This window comes from Pteropus alecto, unplaced genomic scaffold (genome assembly GCF_000325575.1).
Source record: "Pteropus alecto unplaced genomic scaffold, ASM32557v1 scaffold124, whole genome shotgun sequence".
In the NCBI taxonomy this organism is placed as follows: Eukaryota; Metazoa; Chordata; class Mammalia; order Chiroptera; family Pteropodidae; genus Pteropus; species Pteropus alecto.
In genome coordinates, this window is record NW_006435779.1 from 587,509 (window position 1) to 610,800 (window position 23,292).

A 23,292-nucleotide genomic window follows, 5' to 3' on the forward strand; every position below is an offset into this window, starting at 1 on the left:
CTGTTATTTCTTCCATGTTTCCTTATAAATCCTTACCTACAGGTTCTACACAATTATCTCCTTGGAATTTCAAATGGAATTGCATTAAAATACCATGGGAAGAGTTAGCATGTCTGCAACTTAGTCTCTTGTACCCTACAGATGTCAGCAATCTTGTTGGCTCCACCTTCACGACAGGTCCAGAACTTATCCACCTGTCCCCACTGCTCAGCCACCACACTGACCTCAGCTGTTCTAGTTTCTTGCTGGAGAGCCACAAGAAACCCCTATCTGCTCTTTGCCCTTAATGATTTTTTTTTTTTTTCAGAAAAGCAGCTGGAATGAATGATCTCTTAAAAAATATATCACTTTTCTAATTATGCCTCTAATGTTTTCCCATCTGACTCAGTGAAAGCCAAAGACTTCAATGACTTCAAGAATCTAAAACAGCCTGGCCTCCCACCAGCTCTCTAACCACTTCCCAAAAACTCTTCCCTGGGCTGAGTGGCTCTCTGGCAACAAAGGCCTTTCTGCTGACAACACCCTCCAGCCTCAAGTGCTCGCCAGTCCTCACCCAGATGTATCCTGGTGGCTCCCTTCCTTAACTTCTGAATATGTCACCTTCTCTGTGAGGCCTCTACCTTTTTAAAACTGGAAAACATCAGAGACCCCTTTGTTTTGTTCACATTTACCATCTGATTTACTGTTTTTCATGCTTATCAAATGCTCCAACCCCATCACTCAATAGGAATGTGAGCAACAGTGTCTGTTGTTTCTAGCACCGCAGCAGGGATGTTTATCAGGAGGGAGTCACCCTCTCTGGGAGCATTTTCTCTTCTCTCAGTCAAGTTTCTTGTCTCCTCTATTCAGGTCCTACTCACTCCACTTGTGAAATTTCCTCCTGGATATTCTGTAACTTTTGTTGCTACCATAAATAAGGTATTTTCTCCATTGTATTTCTTAACTAGCTACTGCTGCCACAAAGGACACTCCCATGATTATACATTTCATTTACCTTATAACTGGCCACTTAAGTACCTTTTAAGTTTAATCATTTGATTCTTTTGGATTTTCCAATAAACAATCAAATCGTTGTCTAAGTTACTGTCTCCTCCATATAGTTCTTATTTCTCTTTCTAGATTTCAATGGCAAGAACCTCTAGAACATTAAATACCAAAGGTAATAGTGATTAACAAAAGTAATTCTTTAGGAGGACCAGGTGCTGAAGGCTTAAAAATTTTTAAAAAATAAGGGATTGTAAGCTGACAAGTTCTTTGCAATCTGTAAGGTCAACCAAGGATTGCCTCACCTAAAAAAAAAAAAAAAAGGTAATTCTTGCATGCATGTAGAATGTCTCACCATTATGCTGGCTCTTGATTTGGGCTATAGAATCTTTATTATTCTTATTTCCATCAGTAATGAATATGAATTTTTTAAATAAACACAGAATCTGTTGTGAATCATGGACCTACTATGATAAACCAAGTAACAGGCTTCCGAATATTAAATCATCCTCAAGCTATGGGACTAAATAAACCCCATTTGGTCAGAATATTAAATATACTGCCTGATCCTATGTGTATTTTGAGAACATTTCCACCAATTTTCATAATCATCAACCTACGGCTCTCCTTTTGGGGGTGGTATTCTTGTCAGGCTTTGGTATACAGATCATGGAATTTCCTATTTTCCACAAAAGCTCTAGAATGGCGACTACTGAAAATATTCATTGGACAGGCAGAATCTGTATAACCAACAGATGAGCATGAGACTCAGAAATACTAACTTCATCCATAGTTAATCATTTCTGAATAGTGATTTGTTTTCCTGGAAAATTATGCATTTTGTTGGAAGAACTCCAATTTATTATCATATAGTTTACGTGATATTTATTTTCCACTGACTCTGTGAAGTTCACTGACTCACTTACGCTTTCTCCTTTTTCTTGGCAGAACTGCTCAGAGCTAGAAACTGAGTCTAGGGGCTATATCCACTTAAGGATGTTTTGTTTGGCCCACAAAAAATGTTATTTTAAAATCTGAATAGGCTGTCACATTGAAGCATCAAAATCAGACTTCTGTTCTTTTTCCATCTTGAAATAATAGCTTATTTCACTTAGATTCCTTTTATTTAATAAGAAGACAGACATGGCATAAACACATCTAGATTCAGCCACATCTATCTTTCATCCATAAAAACAGTAAGTAGCTGAGATTCAGAATGCTGGTGAGCACTTTAACTGTATTATCACACTTAAACCTCATAAAAATCCAATACAGCTGCTTCTATTACCATTTTACAAAGCAGAAAACTGAAGCAGAAGAGGCTTGCTTAAGAGTTCAAGCTTATAACCACATCCATTTTTTCTCTAATTATTTGTAAATAATTAGCTTTTATTTCTTCTTTTACCCAAGAGTTTGGTAGGTTTTCTTTTGTTTTCCAAGTAATTTTTATTTTCTATTTTACCACATTATGGTCAAAAACATATACCATCAGGCTGGGGATTCTTGCCTAAAGACTCTGTAATTCTTTTCCTGATGGCCGAATTTGTTCAGTTTAATTTCTATAAATATTCTATGGTCATGGAGTAGGGTCTATTGAATCAACTTTATTACCCTTGTAACATCTTTCATATCTTTTTTCCGCTTTATCTGCAAATACTGAGTAAATTAACCACTTCCAATATTGCTAGGTTTTTATTTATCCAATTCTAGATTTTCATAAGTTTTTACTTCCTGTTGTTTGATATTGTAACCTTTCATATAAATGGTCAGAAGTCTTATAATTCTGATGTTGACTATATGTACACAGAAACCAAAATCAGAGAAAATCTCCTCTGCCCCAATTGTTCTTCTTTGAATTGTATGCTTCTAATACTATTAACCCTGCTTTGTGATTTTTGCTTATTTTTCTTTTGTTTCCTAATGTTAATTTTAACCTTCATAAATATTTTGGTCCATGATGTGCATCTTCTAGATAACACATAGTTGGGACTTTGCTCTTTGACTCAGTCAAAAAAAAGTCAGAGAGTGACATTCATTTACAATTTTACTGTCATGCACACACGTTTTGCTGTCTACTGTCTTTTCCAGTAAGCACTATATTTTCTTTCCTTTTCCCTGCACTCAGCAGAAAAATACACAACATTTATAGTTCTGAAATTGGTTACATTTATCTTTTTAAAGCTATTTTGAGGGGAGTACAATACTGAAAATAATAAAAATGGCACAATTTTATTTTCCACATTCAACAGTAACCCAATAAGAAGGGTCTTAGATTTTAGACTCCTATATCTTATTTTTCAAATTATTCAGATCACACATTTTCAAAGAACCGGCATGCGCACTTTGTACTTAACTACTCTGACAATATGAAGTACAGACTGTGTTTAAATTACTTAATTTCACTTATAGTCCTATTACCCTGAAACCTCACTGGTTCTTGGACTTATTACACTACAATCCCTTAATCATAATCCCAAAACCCATAAAACTCAAAAACTCACATTTTCCCCCTTAAATTTGATGCCAAAAATACTTTAGCAGTAACATCGGACCTGAACACATGTGAAGCTATCTGTAGTCTTAGCTGATCCCATTTAAGTGAATATATTCAGTGAAAAATGCCAATGATCTAACTAGGCATATTAAGAAATACAGAACATATGGACTATTATTACCATTCTAAAATGTGAAATATTATGAATTAAAACACAGCTAGTGCAGGTTAACATACTCTATTGCTATATAACATAACAATATACAACATAAACACATTTCCTAGAACTGTCTGCCGAGAGAGCCTAGACGCAATGATTAATGTGCACAACCAGCACCCAGACCTTTCTGATACCACTCTCTAATAAAAGGAACAGGGCTCCTTGGAGAAGTGGCAGATTCCAGGGCAAGCCAGGGATAATAAAATATTAGTCTGGTGGTACCAAAAAGGAAAGAAATATCCCCCCAAAACACCAGGATGGGGGCATGTCAAAAGGGTACAAGAATCCAACCAAAATAGCTCCCAGTGGAACAATTTGAGCAGCAAAATAAATACTGATAATATTGATTATAATATTGACTTTAATAACTTAAAGGATAAAATAAATATCCTTGTGTTCATACTGACATAAATGAATGAATAAATGGGAGAGAAGGGAAAGCTCTTCCTTATAGAATTCTAATAACTGTACAAGAAATGAGGAAAATAGAAAATCACTTTTAGAACACCACAGTAATACCACAGGCAAATCCACCCTTGATTGTTGAATTAGTGAGAGGTTGAAGAAACAAGGGATCCACATAGTGTATGGGAATGTATTAACTTTGTCCAAGGTGAGGTCTGGCCTTTAACACAGGTTCCTGGGAAGAAATCTCAATGTCCTTGGAATGTCCTGTCTACTTGGTGTGTCTCTGTTTACCTGGGGGCCCTGCGCAACTCCAAACAGTCTAACAATGTGACTTATGGTGGAGGCCTTGAGGCCCTTATAAACGACTGGATAGAAAGATTTGGGTAAACTCTTCCTGTTAGCAATACCTTGTGTATGCTGTCACATGGTGGAAGTCAGCACTGTCTACAATTCCAGGGAGAGGCCGACTGGAAGCATCATGCTAGGCACTCTCCTGGACCTTGCCTTATGAATGACCTTATTCCCTTGACTATTCTGTACCCTTTCAATACAATGAACCATAACCCTAAGTTCTGAGTCCTAGAAAATTTTTAAACGGAGACCCTCAAACTTGTAGTTTGGTGTCAGAAGTGAGGGTGTGATCTTACAGACTTCTAAGATTTACGCACCATTATAAAATATCTACCTTAAAATAAATATTTATTACAAAGGGGAAATAGTAACTTCACAATGGAGAAACCTGGAAGACAATACCTTAACCCAGTGATTAAGGTTATCCCCACCTGTAATAACATGTTGACTGCATGTACCTCAATACGACGCAATGAGAAGGGCACCGCACTCTGGCTCCAAAAGATCCATAACCTCAGTATAATCAAGAGAAAGCATCAGAGACCCAAACAGAAGTGACATTCCAGCCTAAGGGACCAGAACTCTTCAAAAGCATTATGAAAGTCAAGGAAGGGATGAGGAACAGACATGGACTGGAGGAAGCTAAGGAGTTGTGACAATCATATGCCACATGAGATCTAGACGGGATCTTAAAACAGAAAATACTCTAGTGGGAAACTGGTCAAATCCAAATAAAGCCTGCAGTCCACATAGGACAGTGGTCATGATCATGAATTAACTTTGGTAAATGCACCATGACTGTGGGAGGTAAGATGAAGGGAGGCTGGGTGAAGGGTATCAAAAGTGGAGGACAAAAATAGGTGACAATAAGTATGGAATACTGCCAATGAGGGAAGCATTTTTCTGCAACTCTAAAATTCTAGCAAAATAATATGTCAGGAAGGAAAAGCACAATTAGTCCAAGGGTTTTGTAAAAGAGATTGTGGGCCTATACTTATATTCCTCTCTCTCAGCTAGTTAACACTACACGAGGGCTTTTCCAGGATGATGTATGGGTGGCAAAATGTGAGCCTTCTCATAAGAAAATTCTTCTGCTACCTTCACATATGAAAGCTGAATACTTGGCAGGTTCCAGATTTCTATCTCCCATAAAAGTCTATAAATGTTTAAATCAATGCATTTTTCAAAACACTAACCGCTATTGGAAGATGCTAAGAAACCAGTTCATTATTTTGAAAACAGATAAACAGAAAGATTCAGATATTCATCCTGACTTTCCTGTATGAACTATACCTCATGGTAAAGAACTGACGAGAAGTTGCTCCTTACAGGAATATTCTAGCTAGTAATGAAAGGAATATTATCTTTCTGCAACCCCTAAGGAAGTAACAGATCCAGTCAGTGGTCATCAACAGCTACTAACTATACAGGACAGACCACCAGATGCCTAGACCCCCTGGAAGAGCCCCACACACCCCTAAGAATCAAATTTCAATCAAATTAAGCCTACAGATTTAATTTATAGGAAACATAGAAGACAGAGGAACCTGTTAAGCTACACCACAGTAATGTAATCAGCAAAAATCCACACTGGCCAGATTCTTCAACAAATACATGGGAGAGAGACGGAAGGAGAAATCTATAGATATAGGACTTAAGAAACATGTCAACCAGTAGTAATATATGAGCCTTATTTGGATTCTGATTCCAACAGTTATATAAAAAAAACATTTATGGGATTTGAGACAACGATCTTTGAACACTTGCTAGATACTGATATTAAGGAAATATTGTTAATTTTTAAAGAAGCAATAATAGTATAATTAGTATGTGGCTAAGTTGTTTCAGTGTTCTTATTGTCTGAGATAATGGAGAAATATTTATTTTAAAAAAGGTAATAAAAATATAAAACCATCTCTACAGATACCACTCCAAAACAATAGAATGGATATAACATGTATTATATAACTGACTGTAGTATTTTTTTTTCCTTCAAGCTGAGATTACCTATCAGGTTAAATAAAGGCATCTGGTTTCCTTCATTAACTTTACCTAATATGTGCTGAATTCTTTCATTCTATAGATTTCCACCATTATCACCACTGCCACACTTTTATTATCTCTACAAGTCCTATTTGTGCACTCTGTGAACTATGAGAGGTAACCCTTCTTCAGTCACAAGGAAATGACACGTACATCCCTTCCAGCACAAATATTTGCTTTAAGATCAAAAGAAAATAGGGAGTTATTATTTTAAAGAAAAAAAACCATATTATTAAGGACATATAAAATTACATTACTAACCCTACACGTCCCAATACTCTACATTTTAGATAAATATAAAAAACAAATGAAATATAGAAAATAATATATTAAAAGAATTCACTGTTACTTTTACAAAAGAATTTTCCAGTTTCCTTTAAGCACTGCGGCCCACTATTCTGTTTTCAGGATGGGCAAATGGACAGACACATGAGGCCACAAACTAGCAGGTCTTGTTGGATCCTTTTAGTGTTTTTTAGAAATTCAAAAGTTACTGACATTTTAAAATTCGAAGACTTCAACATAACTCTAAACTAGGTATCCATGCCATATGCCACCCAGGAGCTGGCTCTGGGGACAGCAGTAACCCGGTCCCCAGGATCTTACCAATGCCAAGGTTAAGGGCCAGTGGCCATTTAGCATCAGGTGCCCACGTCTACTTTTCTGACACCTGGTCTTTGTTCTTTGCCTTGTAGTATACCAGGTAACAGATACTGGCATTTGCAACAACTAACTTCCAAGCAGCTTTTTTAGGTAAATAAAACATATCCATAATAATGCTGGGAAGTTTGCTAGTAACTTATTTTTCCTTAAAATCACAGAAAACTAAGGAGTTGATGAAAGGGCGTTTTGAACATATAAGTAACACAACACAGAAACATCTATTCTCTGTTTCTTCTGTCCTTAATTAAGTCCCAAGGTGACTCTTAGAACCCTCACTCCCCCAGCACTGCAGCACACACAGCCTCACCTGAGTTGTTCCCAGTTCCTTTCTGCTTTTTTTTCTTGGCTAGTTGAATGGCTTGGGAATCAGTTCTTGCTGAGCCCCCACTTTCCTGAGATCAAAGAAAAGTGTGTCAGTCACTTGACCCAAACAGCAAAGGGAGCGCAGCAAGGGATCTACTGAAACATGGTAAGTCTGCTTCCTGAACAGAGTGGAGTCCAATACTCTTTGAGAATCTCCAGCAAAGGTTCACAGGGAATCAAATGCTACATCCAGTTACAGTGACAGTTAAACAAAATCAGAGTTGGAACAATATACATAATTTTATTATCCAGAGAAGCAAAAGTTATTCCTCCAAAGTCTAAAACATTAAAATATTTTATACAGAAACTGTTATAAAATGAAATACATACTTCTCTGCTGTCTGAAACAAATAACCAGCCTTCCCTCAGTGATTCAGGATTGATTTACTGCAGCACTTCCCAATATTTTTCAGAGCATGCCACATTAATATTTGTATGGCAGACCCGGGGTTGTCCTAAATCATATATCCACTACAGAGACCACTCTGGCAGCAGGTGCTTGACTCAAAGTCTTACAGACCAAAACAAGAATTGTGTTACTGAATTCAGGAAGTTTACTGAGGGAGCCAAACAGTATTTAAATAGGATTTCAACTGTTGTAAATTTGTGAATGTTTATTAAGAAAAATTTAATACTTATCACTACAAAAAGCATAGAACCCTCAACAGCTCATGGCATACCTGTAACCCATTCACCACGCACCATCTGTGCTCAGAGAATCGAGGCAGCCCAACGTCACATAGCTAGCGAGAAAATGAACAAGTGGTCAGGATCAAGGTCATGGCTGGCAGCTCCTCCTGTCTCCACCCACAGTTAGTCCTGATGGCACAGTGGCACCAGAGAACTACTGTTTCCCAAGGCCCTGAGGCCCTACACTCAGGTACTGCCTCCCCACTAATCTATGAGCCTCTCCATCTCCCCTCCTGGCCTAGGCACCTGCACACCTTGACGAGATGCCAAAAGAGGCTCAACAGAGACTGAGCTTCTCTGACTAAAAGACATAAAACCTGGCTCCATGGTAAAATGGGTTACCACGTCCTTCACAATTGATCCTAATTAAAAGGATTAAACTTTTTTAAAAAATTGTGGTAAAATAAGATTTAGCATTTGGACAATATAGATTCACCATCAAATTTAACTTGTACCACAAAGAAAACAACCTTTTTGATAATTCCCATCTGAGCCTGAGGAAAAACTGATACTCTCTCCCAAGAATCATTAAATTATTATTATTTTTATTATTTTCTTAGGCGAGGCAACTCTTGGTTGACCTCACAGATTGCAAGGACCTTGTCAGCTTACAATCCCTTATTTTTTATTTTTTACCCCTACAGCACCTGGTCTTCCTAGGTGGTCTCTCATCCAAGTACTAACCATGCCCAACCCTGCTTAGCTTCCAAGATCAGACGAGATTACACACGTTCAGGGTAGCATGGCTGTAGACTAAATTATTTTTAAATTAAATTATATTAAATGTATAACAAACATAAAGTATATTAACTGTCAAGCCTCAAAATTGGAGAAGTACTCATAACCCTCCAAAAACAAAGGCTCACAAATCACTCTCCTTAATTCTAATATTTTTTAAAAGTTTTACATGGTTTTAAAGTTTCCATTCAACCTTTAAAGACAGCTAATGTCACAATTCACCTTCCTCTGGTTATCAGTAAATCTAAAGACTTATTATGAGAAAAGCACGAAGGCAGAAGAACATTTCAACATTATGAAATACTCCCAACTTTTTTCAAGAAAAGAAACACATTATCTCGCAATCACAGAACTCAAAGGAGCTTAGAAATCATGTAGCCAAATCCCCTCATTTTAAAAATAAATGAGAATTTAAGGCTCAGACAGGTTAAGTGATTTGCTAAAGGTTGTAAAAACTAGTTGGTTCCAGATTGCAAGGACCTTGTCAGCTTACAATCCCTTATTTTTTATTTTTTACCCCTACAGCACCTGGTCTTCCTAGGTGGTCTCTCATCCAAGTACTAACCATGCCCAACCCTGCTTAGCTTCCAAGATCAGACGAGATTACACACGTTCAGGGTAGCATGGCTGTAGACTAAATTATTTTTAAATTAAATTATATTAAATGTATAACAAACATAAAGTATATTAACTGTCAAGCCTCAAAATTGGAGAAGTACTCATAACCCTCCAAAAACAAAGGCTCACAAATCACTCTCCTTAATTCTAATATTTTTTAAAAGTTTTACATGGTTTTAAAGTTTCCATTCAACCTTTAAAGACAGCTAATGTCACAATTCACCTTCCTCTGGTTATCAGTAAATCTAAAGACTTATTATGAGAAAAGCACGAAGGCAGAAGAACATTTCAACATTATGAAATACTCCCAACTTTTTTCAAGAAAAGAAACACATTATCTCGCAATCACAGAACTCAAAGGAGCTTAGAAATCATGTAGCCAAATCCCCTCATTTTAAAAATAAATGAGAATTTAAGGCTCAGACAGGTTAAGTGATTTGCTAAAGGTTGTAAAAACTAGTTGGTTCCAGACTCAAGATCAGAATTCAGATTTCCAGACTTGTAGTTCAGGGTGCCATCCTTTCACAAACCAGTAAAAACTGTCTGCACATTAATCATTAATCCAGAACATCCTCAATATTGAGTGTAAGTGAGCTATGTATGTGGTGGTGACTGAATATAGCACTTCATACCAAATAGAAGTTGCCGGTCCCTGAACTGAGCCCTGTGTCTTTCTGAGGACTGTGCTTTTCTGGAGGGCTGGGAAACACAAGCTGGGGTACCCCTCTGCTTCGTTCTTGCTGCCTGACAGCATCAGGGCCAGGAGGTGAGTCTGGTTCCATTTTGATTGGAGCCAGCAGTTCGAGGACACTGGTGTTTCCCTGGGGGGTGCTTGAAGAGGTTGGTGTGGTGGTGTTTACTGCTAAATTGTTAGAGGTCGAAGCCTGTGGGTCCTGGCTCAAGTTCTTCATAGGCAGAGCTACCAGACAGCCTAATGCTCCTGAACTTATCGTCTGTACATTATCCATATTGAAGCTGCTTTGCTGAAGAACTGTGGCCGCTGTCCCGTGAACAGGGCTGTCCAGGCTTGGAGGAATGTCACTGTGGGTCACCATGACCAGTGGGTCCATCAACCCTAAGGAACCATTATTAGCAGGAAGGTTCCCTCCGAGAGAGGAGCTCACAGAAGTCACGTCAACAGTCAGGATTCCAGAGGTCAGTGCCTCATCTGAGGCCCCCACCACACTACTACCATCAGCAGGCGCATCAGAGAAGAGTGCTGCCAGGTCTATGTTGTTGAGCTCACTTTGGCCTGGGCTACTGAGCTCACTGCTGAGTGGAAGAGAACTTGGATCTCCTAGCTGAGGGAAAAGATCTGAAAAAGAAATGAACACTTCAGTTATTTAAAACCCTTAGAAGACTAGGAAGTTGTATTTGTGCTCAAGATGTTAGCATATGACCCACTAAGGCAATATCTACAAACTTCTTCCTCCTCTTGCTGCCTGGCACAATGAAGGTGGCCACATGAAGGCAGTGTGATGACATGTCAGGCATTTTACATATGTTGTCTCAAATCCTCGACCTGACAGAAATTTCTCCAAATGAAGGAAATGACCTGAGTCTAAATAACATTTTCTAAGGTCACATTAATAATAGGACTTGAGTTCATGTCTTTCTGGCTTCAAACCTGTACTCTTTCTGCTATATCACAATAGCTAACCCTGAGAAGGCTGTAAAACTTTCCATGGCACACAAATCTTCAGAAGTCAGACACAAGCTAAAATCTGGTTCTGGAGATATTTTTGAAATCAGCTTGTGTCAGCTCACATCTCATCAAACTCTCTGCCCCACTTCACAAATAGGTGCCATTTCAAAACAGATTTGAGTCATCTGGGGGTGATTAGTGGGAAAAATTTGGCCTGTGGGCCCCAGCTCCACGAAGCTGCAAAGAACTCATGAGTTCTGGTGCCCCAGGCACTCTGGAGATGGGCTCCCCTCTATCCACCACGATTGTATTCTCAACTTCTAAAACTCCCAATCACCCCAGGCTATGATCATCTTGAGGGTCCAGGGTTTGTCTGACCATCTTTGTCCTTCAGCACCAGGCAGTGACTGGCCCGTAAGCAGCATTTAATGATTATAGTAAAAACAACAGATCCCTATTCATTCAGTCTTAATTATTGGTCTTAATACTTTTCAACTATTTGACTATCTGTTATCCAATTAAGTAACTTAAATAATCAGAACACCCTTAGGAGAATCAAAAACAACATATTTTTAAAAAAATTTAATGAATATTCAAGCTGGGGATTTATACACAAGTATATCCAATCATCTCAAATCCTAGGACTCTTCAAGCACCAAGTAGGGCAATGGGAATATAAAAGATTTGGGCAAAGAGCCAAACAAAGACCTGACGTTATTCTGTCTCAAGAAATTCCTACCTGCAGCTTCTAGAATGTGTCAGTCCCCAGCCAGAGGAAAAGGCTCTCAGTTCCCTGGCTCTATTTCTCCTACACCAACTGTTAGCTAATCCCAAACTCACACTTTGCAGTTGTAGACACCAGGTCAGAGTGCTATTATATTTTTCATGCAAAGCTATGAAAGAAATCTACAGGTGTTTTGGAGTGAATGTAGAGACTGCTAGACCCACCCAAAAATGAATTCAAAACTAACCAAATTCAGAACATATTTTCTTGAGTTGTCATATTAGTTCAAAATTTAAAAACAGGATCAATATATTATATTATTGCTTCTTTCATTATCTTAGTACCAAGGAAACATTTTGAAAGAAATGACTGGTTGTTAGAGAAATTAAAAATGAAAAACTATCTCTTTTTCAAAACTTTCTAAAAATTCTCTTGACAATCTTGAGGGCTCAGCTCCCCAAGAAAAGATTAACAATAATAACCTCAATGCAAACAGACACCAATTTGTTTATGCATTTCCTATTTAGTACTTCATTAATTCCACAGATATTTACTGGGGACCTTCTATGTACAAGGGCCAGGTATTCAAAAATCAGTAAGCAAACATTAATTAATAGAGCATCTAGCATAAGGTTACAATCATGACCTCACTCCAGCCCTTCCTTGCCTCTATGACCTGAGGCAAATTATTCTCCTTTCCACCTCAGCTTTTTCGTCAGTGACAGAGTGGTGAGGACCCCCTCATCCCAGGACCACAGGGAGGAGGAACTCAGACAATCCAGGTCCTGGCACAACCTCTGGCAAAGTTGATCCACAATAAATGGACGTTCCCAATCACCTATTTCTCATGAGGCAAGCACAGAGTCAACATATGGTCATCTATCCCTAACAGGTGGCAAGAAAGAATGATGTCACATCATAAATGCAGAGCCTGGGAAACACAGGTACTACAGAAGCACCTGAGAGGCTCTCATAGCCAAAAAAATAAATGGTGCCGTTGCCGACTTTTGAATGAGCCAGGCTAGGAAAGGGGAAGTAGCAGAGAGGCCAGGTATCACAGAGCAGTAGCTCAGAGCTGGGCAAAAGTGGGTAGAGACAAAGGTAGAAACCCAATTGATCACTGAGAGTCTCTGAATACCAGTATAAGGTGCCTGACTGGCCTCTATGAGCTAAGGTGATGGCTTCTCACATGAGTCTTCAAGACACCTAATATCTGGATGGGAAGCTTCTTTTAAATGCAAACCTGAATGGAAATCATTGTTAGAGCCAAAAAAAGGGAAGAAAGGACCACACTAAACCGGATCAGAAAAAGCCAGAGGAAGGACACATTCATTAAATTGAACTACTCATCGAGCTCTGCTCTAGGCATTTTAACAAGACATTTCATTCTGAGAACCACTCATGTTATCTTCTGTTTTTGAAAGATGGGGAAACCAGGGCTGGGAGACCTATAGCTGGCCCAGGATCACACAGCTAGGAAGTGGTGAGATCCAAGGCTGGTGCTGCTGTCGCATAGATGGCAGTGGGCAGGGCCTGGTTAGCAACACACTCAGGTAACTCTCTACAGCTACTAGGATTTCACCCTCCAGGCCCTGACAGGTAGCGCAACTCCACCATGCCCCACAGAGCAGGGTGGTGTGAGTGCTGTGGAAGGCAGCTACATGGCTGCCCAGACCCCTCAAAATTCTGCCCAGAGGACTGTGCCTACAGCCTCAAGAGGCAGGATTCTAAATCTCACACCACCATGTAGCCAGATGAACATGTCCTCATATGCTACATGGTGGTGTGGGACTCAGAAGCCCCCTCTGGACAACTGTCCTGATTCCCTTTCTGCTTTCACACTCCCACTCTCATGCACGTCCTGAACCACAACTCTGTTCTCGTCTTCAAGGGCTTTCCTCAGCAGCAGGATGGAGAAGAAAAGACAGAAGGGAGTGCTCAGAAAGAACCACAGGGCTTAGAAAGAGGAGCTGAAGATGAAAATGGTGGATGGGCAGACACAGGATTTAGGGAGAAAGGTCACAGGGGAATACAGATTTAGGAGACACACGCTAAGAAAAGCCAACAAAGTGGAAGACTGAACGTTCTTCAGAGAAGCAGAAGCAAAATGAGGCAGTAGAGTCCAAAAGAGCCTACCAGGCTTGGCAGCCATCGTCCCTGGGCTGGTAAGACCTCACGGTACTAAATTAACTTAACCTAGGACTCAGCCAACTTCTGTAAGGAGCTTAAAAAGGAATGACATACTTTTGCTTCTCTGAACCAGGTTGAGCTTACACATCTTTATAGCTCCCTAAGAGAGATGTAAATTGAGCAGACCTGAGCGTCGGCTGTGCTGCCTGACCATGTGTGCTTTCATGCTATGCTTGGAGGCAAAGAGTCTGTTACAGCTGGAGACCGGGCAACGGCTTTTTGGAGCACGCACATCCTGTAGGTGTTTCTTGGAGTGAATGTAGAGACTACTACGAGCAGAGAATCTGGCACAGCACCCTGGAACAAAAAAAAAATGACTGTTAAACCTGCAGATTACCAAGGAACCAGTGCTGATATTTCCTCATCACATCAGAATCATGACACAATGTATGTCTATGGTTTGGGCATCAGCAAGAAACATATACCCAATACCCCTTGGGGCAGCATCACAAAGAATTAAATTTAAAAGCAAATTGTTCTTAAAAGGAGACTTGAAGTCCCCCATCAGTTGTGTACAAGATGTGTGACCTTGGACAAGTTACAGCAGAGCAGAAGGGTATGCAGGCTGAGGGAGCTGCCAAGCTGAGCTTGTTCCTTCACCTACTACAAAGGGCTGCTGGAAAGATTAAGTGTTAAACAACTCCTTAAACACTCAATTGCTAAAAATTCATACTAATCATCTCTGTTAAGCTACTACTATAAAAACCACAATCCTAAAACATTTAAAGTTCAAAGCTATCTAGATAACAACAGATCACCAAGGCCAATTCCTCTCATTATACCAATGAGAAACTGATGCCCAGAGGGATCAAGCAAAAGGCCTTAAGTCAGGGGCATGAGCAAGGCCTGGAGCTGGCATTGCCTTGCTGACTACTCAACTGCTTAGCCAGGTAAGACCACATACCTGCATGTGAGTCAGAGAGAAAACAAGACATTCAAAAATACAGGTGCCTTCCTTCAGGCCTTGATTGTCCACTGTTCGAGTTCTGTACTACAGGGACAGAAGGGGAAGTGGGGTTCTTGGCAGCTACAAGCTAATGACTTGGTAGGGACATGTAAGCAGCCAGCTGTCATAACAAAGGGGGAATAAAACCAGCTCTAGTGCCATGAAGCGTGTTAGAAGCAGAAGAAACAGTACACCCTCTTGAGAGTATAGAGAAAAGGTCTCAGGAAGCAGGTAGCTTGTGGCCCTCCACAAGTGGTAGGGGCCAGACACAGTAGAGCAGAAGGGCATCCAAGTAGGGGGAGCTGCCAAGGCCATGAAGAATAGCAGGGCCAGGAGAGAGCCTGCTCTCCAGAGCTAGCATGACTGGATCCCAATTCTAGCCCAGCTTCCTATTAGCATGTGGCTGTATTTATCCTTTCGGGATCTCCTTTTTCTTTTCTGTAGAGATGACATCCACCTCACAGGGGTTAGGAGGAGGAATACATGAACTATTACCAACTTACAGAGTACTCACACAGTCCTAACAAAGCAGAAACAAGCATCGCTACACTACGGTACCTCTCAGGGTGACAAAGTGGAGTTGCTGGAGCCCAGGGCCAGGAGGAGGGCTGTTTTAGAAAAAGAAGCTATAAAGACAAGATATAGCCAGATGAATAAGGGCTTTGACTGCTCTGGGAGGAGTTTTTAACTTACTTCATTTTCAAACAAAGCTTCAAACTTGTTTCCTGGTCAGGCTTATGACAGAACATTTGGAAAACACAACAGACACTACAGATCTCACCCTTGGAAACCCATTCTAAGATGCCTGCTTTGCTCCACGTGTGCAGGGCAGTATCCTCTATCTGCCATGTCCCTGACCCCCGATTCCAGCTGAGAGTCCTAAGCACAAATTTCTAGAGGCAGCTCACAACGTAAAAGTACTGAATACATTTTGCAATCAAACTGCTTTCCCAAGGACGGTAGTGGTCAGTCACAATGGGGACCACTGCTACACTCTCGCCAGGAGTGAGTTTCCATTTTTTTAAAATATTTGCTAATTCAACAAGGAACAAAATATATTTCATTTTAATTTGTATTTCCTTTGATGACCAGGAGTGTGACCATTTTTTCATGTTAACAGCTTCCTTTTCCTAATTGCAACATTACCTATTGAAATTTGTGCCAGTTCTTTACGAACCAAAGATATTAATAAACAGCAACATCAAGTCATTTATGTCAAGTCACCCCACCCAGGGAAGGGGGCAAAGCAGCCCATCAATGACAACCTTTCCTCCAAACCCTCAACTCCACAGGCATCTGCTCAGCTCACATCATCATTTACATGGTGACCACACAAACATCTACGAACCTCGACTCCATGTGAGACAGTCTGCAATATACTAGACACCATCACACATGCCCTGGGAAAAGCTCCCATCCCGCACACTACATTGTCCTCCCTCTTCCACCTGCCCTCCCTCATACATGCTCGCTGCCAATGGCCCTATCCTCTCCTCCTATTACCATGGAAAAGGTGGATGGTGGTGGTTTTTAACTTTTTCTTATGGAACATTTCAAACATCTACAAAAGCAAAGTGAATGTATAATCACCCAGGTTCAAAAATTAGCAACTCTCACCCAATCCGAAAGAGGGCTCTGGAATCCCTTCACCAAGCTCCTGCCTTCATTGCCACTCTTGGAGGAGAGCACTCTCAACCAGCTACTGCTCTACTGCCTCTCTCCCTCTACCCGTGCCTCAATATCTGAACTTGCTCAAAGCTCTCAAAGATATAGTTACCAAAGGCAAAAACAAAACAGCTCTCTTCTATAATCAGCAACTACCCTTTCCTCTTTCCTTCAAACACCTCTAGAAGAGGGACAACACAAGCATCCTCAGCCTCACCTTAGCCCACCTCTCAGGCACCAGAGCGCACCTCTGCCCCAGCTACTCCACTGAACCTCGCTCCATAAGCAGGGAAGTGTGCTGGAAACAGAAGAAACAGCACACCTTCTTGAGATGACTCTGCCTGCCAGAGAAGTCCCTGTACATTGTTCACCATCCCTCTGCACCGTGGCACTCAGGACTGACTCCTTTCCCAAACCTCCTCCCTTGGCCTCAGTGCCACAAACTCTACCACTCTCGTTGTTTCTTCTTAGGCTCCTCCCAGAGTCCCCTTCTACTTTTCCACCTAAATTTGTGGCAGTCCCCTGGATCTTGCCCTAGGCCTTCTTTTATTTAACCACAATTTTAAGAACCACAGTAAGTGATATTTTCTAATGGTTTCTATATGCCTTAACTAAACTTATCAACTAATCAAACCTTCACAACAACCCTATGAGGTCTTATTACCACTTTACAGATGAGGAAAAGAGGCACAGAGAGCTTGAGCTGCTTGTCCAAAATCAGAGCTACTAAAGTGGAAGACCTGGGATGTGAATCCAGGCAGTTTGACTCCAACATTCACGCTTTTAATCATTAAACTGCCTCTCTTCGATATACAATTAACCCTTGAATAATGCAGGGATTTAGGTGCACCGACCTCCTGCCTAGTCGAAAATCCACATCCATGACTAGTCATTCTCCCTGAGTACACAGATTCCCAACCACAGACTTGACCCTTGAACAACATGAGTTTGAACTGCGTGGGTCAACTGTACTGCAGTCAACTGAAAAAAAATCTGCATGTAAGTGGACCCATGCAGTTCAAACTTGTGTTATTCAAGGATCAATTATACACTGTTCCTTGAGAATTACATCTATTTCCATGGCTTAAATAATTATTGTTGTGCCTCCTGCCTCACTCCAGCACACCTACTCACCAAGCCCCAAGAGTACAGCCCCCTGCTCTGAGCATCTGAACTTGGAAAACCCGTGGGTACCTAAAATGCAGTATATCCAAACCAAACTCTTCTTCCTCCAACCACGTGCCCTGTGTACCCCCACTAAACTGATACTGACACCAACAACTGCCTCTCCCACACCCCCACCTCCCAAATCCCTCGCCAAACACTGTTAATTCTAACTCCTATCTCTTCCGTCCATGCCTTCTCTCTCTTCCCATTGCCAAACCCCAGTCCAGACAGACCCCAGACCATCTTCGTAGGAAGCCAGACTGATCCTAAACTCACATATGATCCCAATGCTCTCCTTCCCTAAGCACTCAAGAGCCTGCTGCTCCTGCAGTTCTGGGAAACTTCCCAACACTGGTCCTTCCGCCACCCCCATCCCTGACTAGCTCTTTCTCACTCTTCAGCTAACTGGAAAGCCATTCCCACGCCCCATGACTTCGAACAGTTTGGGTGACCTCCTTTGTGCCCTAACAGCACCCTGCCTATTAGCTGTCTAGCTACCATACCCCCACTGAGCTCTGTATTATATTCATCACCTTCTAGGAACTGATTTCAGTTTCAAATGGGCCTTTATTAACTCCTTTTCCAAGTAAGAAAACTGAGGCCCGGAAAAGTTTGCCTGAGGTCACCAACTTAGGGAGGGGTAGAGACAGGATTTGAATACACAACTATAGCTTGACCTGGCTCTGCCACCTTCAGTGCTTCTGCAGCACTAGAGTAGGGCCAGCACAGCCTAGTCACACAGCACTTTTAGTGAATGAATCATGCCTTCGGTGTTTTGGAGAGGAAAAAAAAATTCCCTTATACCGTTTTTAGAAAGCCAGTCTAGCTTTGCTACCATCCAATCACAGCATAAGTGGCATCCATTTACTGAGTCCATGATATGTGCCAGATGCTAAAACAGGCATTTTTCACTTGTGTTTTACCTAATCCTCACAATCACCAAATTAAACAGGTAACAAACTAGAACTACAGATCTAGTGAGTGCACTGCAGGGCCAGAAGTCAAACTGGGTCTGATTATGAAGTCTTTTCTTTCCAATACACTGCTCCCAAGATAGAGCAATTAACTAAAAAGCAGCCAAGTATATCTAATGCTACAACTTACACTTGCCTTAACTTTAAGCAAATAAAACTTACCTTTAACAACATCAATGTGGACATGGTGCTAGTTTACAGCTCAAAGTAACATATTAAAATCTACCTTCCACAGGACATTCGAATGGCTTTGTGCCCAGATGGGTGATGCTGTGGCCTTTCAGATGCTCTGCTCTCGTGAATGACTTCCCACAGCCTTCAACAGGGCAGGTAAACCTCCGGTCATCATCATGTTTCCTGCCAGAACAGAAAAACAGGGCACTGTGATTACTCGCACAACCCGGAGGCACCAGGCCTCAGAGGTGGATTCTTCGTTTAAAATTCTGCAAGATATATCAAACTACAAACTCTTTGCATTTGAAAAAAAATTATCAGTACACAACAGAACATCTTAATTGTGTCTCTAGCCCACATGGGCAGATTTGCAGTTTACCTACCCTGCACATAGAAATTGTACTTTAACAACTTGACTGACTCCAGAGTCTGACACAGAACAATCAATGCAGCTTCAGTCTAGCAACAGCTGAGTCCCAATGTACTGAAGAAGCTACTTCCACCGTCTAGGAATCCAAATAAACAAGGTTTCTAACCCACCAAAGGCAATGAGAAGTATGCACGGAAAATCCACAGCTTTGCTAATACGACCTTCTCAAGCCCACTCATAAATACTGTCTTTCCTTTAGTAATGTTTTTATATTAAACCCCTCAAACCCCAGCTGTGCAAGCACAGACAAACCACACAACCTCTTGAGTCTCAATGCAAAACAGGGGAGAATAAGAACATCAGAGGCAGAGTTGTTATGGAAATTAAACGAGATACATATGCAAGTGCTGAATATCACCTATGCATACAAGCTAAGTCTTCCAAGTCATCATTATCACCATGGAAAGAAACCACTGATGCGACACATGTTAATTTTCTTAAAAATATCAAATTGTATATAAAGTATACCAATTAAATTTAAAAACAAGTATACTGACTTAAGGTAATCAGATTCTCAGTAGTTTTCTTCTATTACCTTTCTGAATTTTCCAAATCATTTACATTGGGCTTTTCTTATAACTTAAAAAAATCTACAGACATTTCATAGACTCCTGCTACTGACAAACAATTCACTCATTTTCAAAACTGATAATTCAACCAAAATGTAAAGATTACCTTTTGTGCCTCAGGAGTTTAGACATGCTGGTAAAGGTCCAGCCACAACTGTCAGAGTCACAAATAAAGGGTCTTTCACCTTAGAAAAGAAAAAGTTATACCACATAATTATAAATGCAAACTACTACAAAGACAAATAGTGGGTCCAAGTGACATTGAGTTCTCTAGCTCATTACCTGTATGACTTCTCAGATGAATTTTCAGGCGACAGGCTTTGTCATACTGTTTGCTGCAGCCAGGAAAGGAGCAGGAAAAAAGCTCCTGTTCCCTGAAGTGGGCACGGTTATGGGAAAACAAAGCACTCACCGTGATGAAAGTCTTCTCACAGCCTAAACAAAGAAAATACAAACCCGTTCATTGGTGTAGTTAAACTCACAGAACAGTTACACTAGCCACTACCCAGGGCACTGCTGGCACTGAAGCAGACAAGGAAGAAACTGATTCAGAAGCATCTCTGGAAAGTTAAGACCACTGACGTCTGGCTTTGTAATAGCTAGAATAGGGATAGCTAAGAGCAGCCAACAAGCACATACGGCCCACCTGTTTTGATGTAACTTAGAAATGAAGGACCTAATCAAGGGAAAGTCCTTCGATAACAGCTCCTACTTCTGATCTTGCATACATTTGTGAACTCAGATGTCAATGCTACCCATGTGAGACCCAAGAAAACCCAAAGAGAAATTACATATCAAAGAACAGACCTTGTTAGGGTTAAGCTTGGAAGGGCCACAAACCATCGTATCTGAGACTTTTTTTACCCCTTGGGGAGATGTTGCATCCTCTACACTTATAAATATCCTTCCCGACAACCTCTGCAAATGGCAGCTGTCATTACTGTCATCTGCCTTTCCTTTTTTCCTTTCGCCCATTTCCTCAGGGTTCCCTGCTCTGTCAAAAAAGTTACCAGGGTCATCTTCCCTAGCGTGATCTTTTCCATCACCTCCATCTTCAGCCCTCAGTTGAGCCACCAGCCAAAGGAGCCTGTCTGGGCAATTCCCAGACTTTCCACACAAATAGCTCTCCTTTGACAAAAACATTCAGTGCTCAAATAGGGTGGAAAATATCAGTTTGCGAGATGCTAATCAGGTGTCTTTGTTGCAGCTCTTCTCAGAGCCTTCAATATGTTACCATAGAGCTTGTAAATCACCCAGCTGATACTGTACAGCATCACAAAAAAAGTAATCCTGTTCTTCCTGGCAATACTGAACTGGGAAATGCCAATCTCCCTAAATGTCTTAAAACCATCCTCTGCACCATAACTCTGCGCCCCCCGCCCCAGCAATTTCCATTTTGGGCTTTGGAGTAGTCACACACTTGGTCAGGTAAATCTGAGCATGCTGAATCTCTGTCTACTCAAGAATCACCTTCCCATGGACAATGCAGCCCTCTGATTCTGCCTCTGCATCTTTCCTACTTGGAGCCTCACCATTTCCACTGCCACTGCCTAGATCAGTCCTCAGGAGATTCATATCAGGAACTTTTCATGGGGCTTCAGTGATCCCTATTCTGCTTTTACAAATTTCAAACACTGATCGCCCAGCTCAAAACCCTCAGAAAGACCTCATGCCTTAAAGCAGGATGGATACCTAATCTTCCTGGTATAATATTCAGAATCATGCTCTCTGTGCATTCTACTAGGGAACAGTCTTTAAGCTACTGTCAGATCCCCAGAGTATGACTGAAAAAGGTTTCCAATCAGTGGCCGTGTTCTCCACGAAGAGGGATACACAAGACAATCTACAGCATGTAAGACGAAAATATTGGAACCTATTAGTATGTTTTTAACTTCGCTCTTTCAAAATCCTTAGAGTTGAGTATTATTTCATAACATATATATTAGGAGAGCAACGCATATATATAACATGTCAATATACAGAGGGGCTCATGCTAGGCTCACGCCTGCCATTTTGTTTTAATGAAAGAGTGGTGGAAGGTCCTTCACCCTCCGCCTGACCCTCCCATACCCTCACCACAGCCCACATTCCCTGTCTTGGCTTTGTAGTTTTACCCACCAGCACTGCCTTCTACCCAAGCCAACTGCTTCCCAGACAAAAATCTTCTCTTCCTCCCTGGAGGCACTGTCTCTCTCACAGCACTTAACCTGCCTTTACTGGTGAAAAGTTCATAGTGTTGAAGCCTTATTTCCCCGCTGCAGGCAATCACAGTGAAGAACCACCACTGGATTTTTTTTCACATTACTTCATCTTTAAAATGAGGAAAATTTTTAGAACTTCACAAAACTGTGAAGACCAAAGAAAATTATAAAAGGCACAAAAACTGTGCTACACTATTTTAAGGTCCTGCATCTGGCCATTCATCTGTTTTCCTACAGCACCGAGTGTGTATCCCGTAAATAATATTTCTAAATGATAAGACCGAAGAAAATAAAGACCTGACTCATAACAAATCTCTGGGAAATGAGTTATTTCTTTCATTAACCGGAAGCGTATTCAGAGTGACCATGGGGAAGGACGGCAGTGATTATTTGTGCTACCACGCTGTGGAAATCCCGCAGCAACGCAGGGTTAAAACGCAGGGAAGAACTAGAACACAAACACAACAGTGCTTCCGTTCCCGCCCCTCGTACTTGGCCCACCGAGTTTAAATCCTGCCCAAGAGAGCGGCCAGAGGCAGGGCGCCGCCGCGCCCACTCTGAGCGACTGAATTTAGACCTGGGGCCTCGGGAGCCCCTCGGAGCCCGCCCCACGGGCCCGCGGTTACCGGGAAAGTCACACTTGTAGGGCCGCTCGGGTTCGAAGTGGCTGCGCTGGTGGGAGCTGAGCTTGGCCTGCGTAGGGAAGCGCTCCGCGCACTCCTCGCACTTGAACAAGTTCTCCTGCTCGTGGCCCTTCATGTGCGCCTTGAGGTTGTACACAGTGGTGAACTTCTTGCCGCAGCCGCCAACTTGACAGCTGAAAGGCCGCAGCTTGTCGTGCGACTGCAGGTGCCGCTTGAGCTTGTAGGAGGTGGTGAAGGCCCAGCCGCAGCCGTCCAGGGGGCACTTGAAAGGCCGCCGGCCCTGGCTGCTACCGTGCGTCAGCAGGTGCACCTTGAGCTGGTGCTTCTTGGCGAAAGAGAGCGTGCACTGAGGCTCAGGGCAGCGGTAGCCCGGCACGCCGGGGCCCGGGGG

General features: G+C 41.5%; 1 protein-coding gene and 2 pseudogenes across 1 annotated transcript in view; all 3 read right to left on the minus strand.

Annotated features, from left to right (window-relative positions):
* The window catches only part of ZXDC (ZXD family zinc finger C), a gene marked incomplete at its 5' end in the record, with an annotated part of 38,537 nt that extends 15,245 nt beyond the window's left edge, over positions 1 to 23,292 (minus strand). The window contains 8 exons of the mRNA XM_006911453.3: positions 7,471 to 7,555; positions 8,207 to 8,269; positions 10,205 to 10,887; positions 14,258 to 14,428; positions 19,110 to 19,240; positions 20,163 to 20,241; positions 20,339 to 20,491; positions 22,884 to 23,292. Of these exons, the coding sequence (XP_006911515.1) occupies positions 7,471 to 7,555; positions 8,207 to 8,269; positions 10,205 to 10,887; positions 14,258 to 14,428; positions 19,110 to 19,240; positions 20,163 to 20,241; positions 20,339 to 20,491; positions 22,884 to 23,292 (1,774 nt within the window). The remainder of the gene's footprint in view (positions 1 to 7,470; positions 7,556 to 8,206; positions 8,270 to 10,204; positions 10,888 to 14,257; positions 14,429 to 19,109; positions 19,241 to 20,162; positions 20,242 to 20,338; positions 20,492 to 22,883) is intronic.
* LOC112479393 lies at positions 8,852 to 8,970 on the minus strand (annotated as a pseudogene).
* Positions 9,471 to 9,589, minus strand: LOC112479394 (annotated as a pseudogene).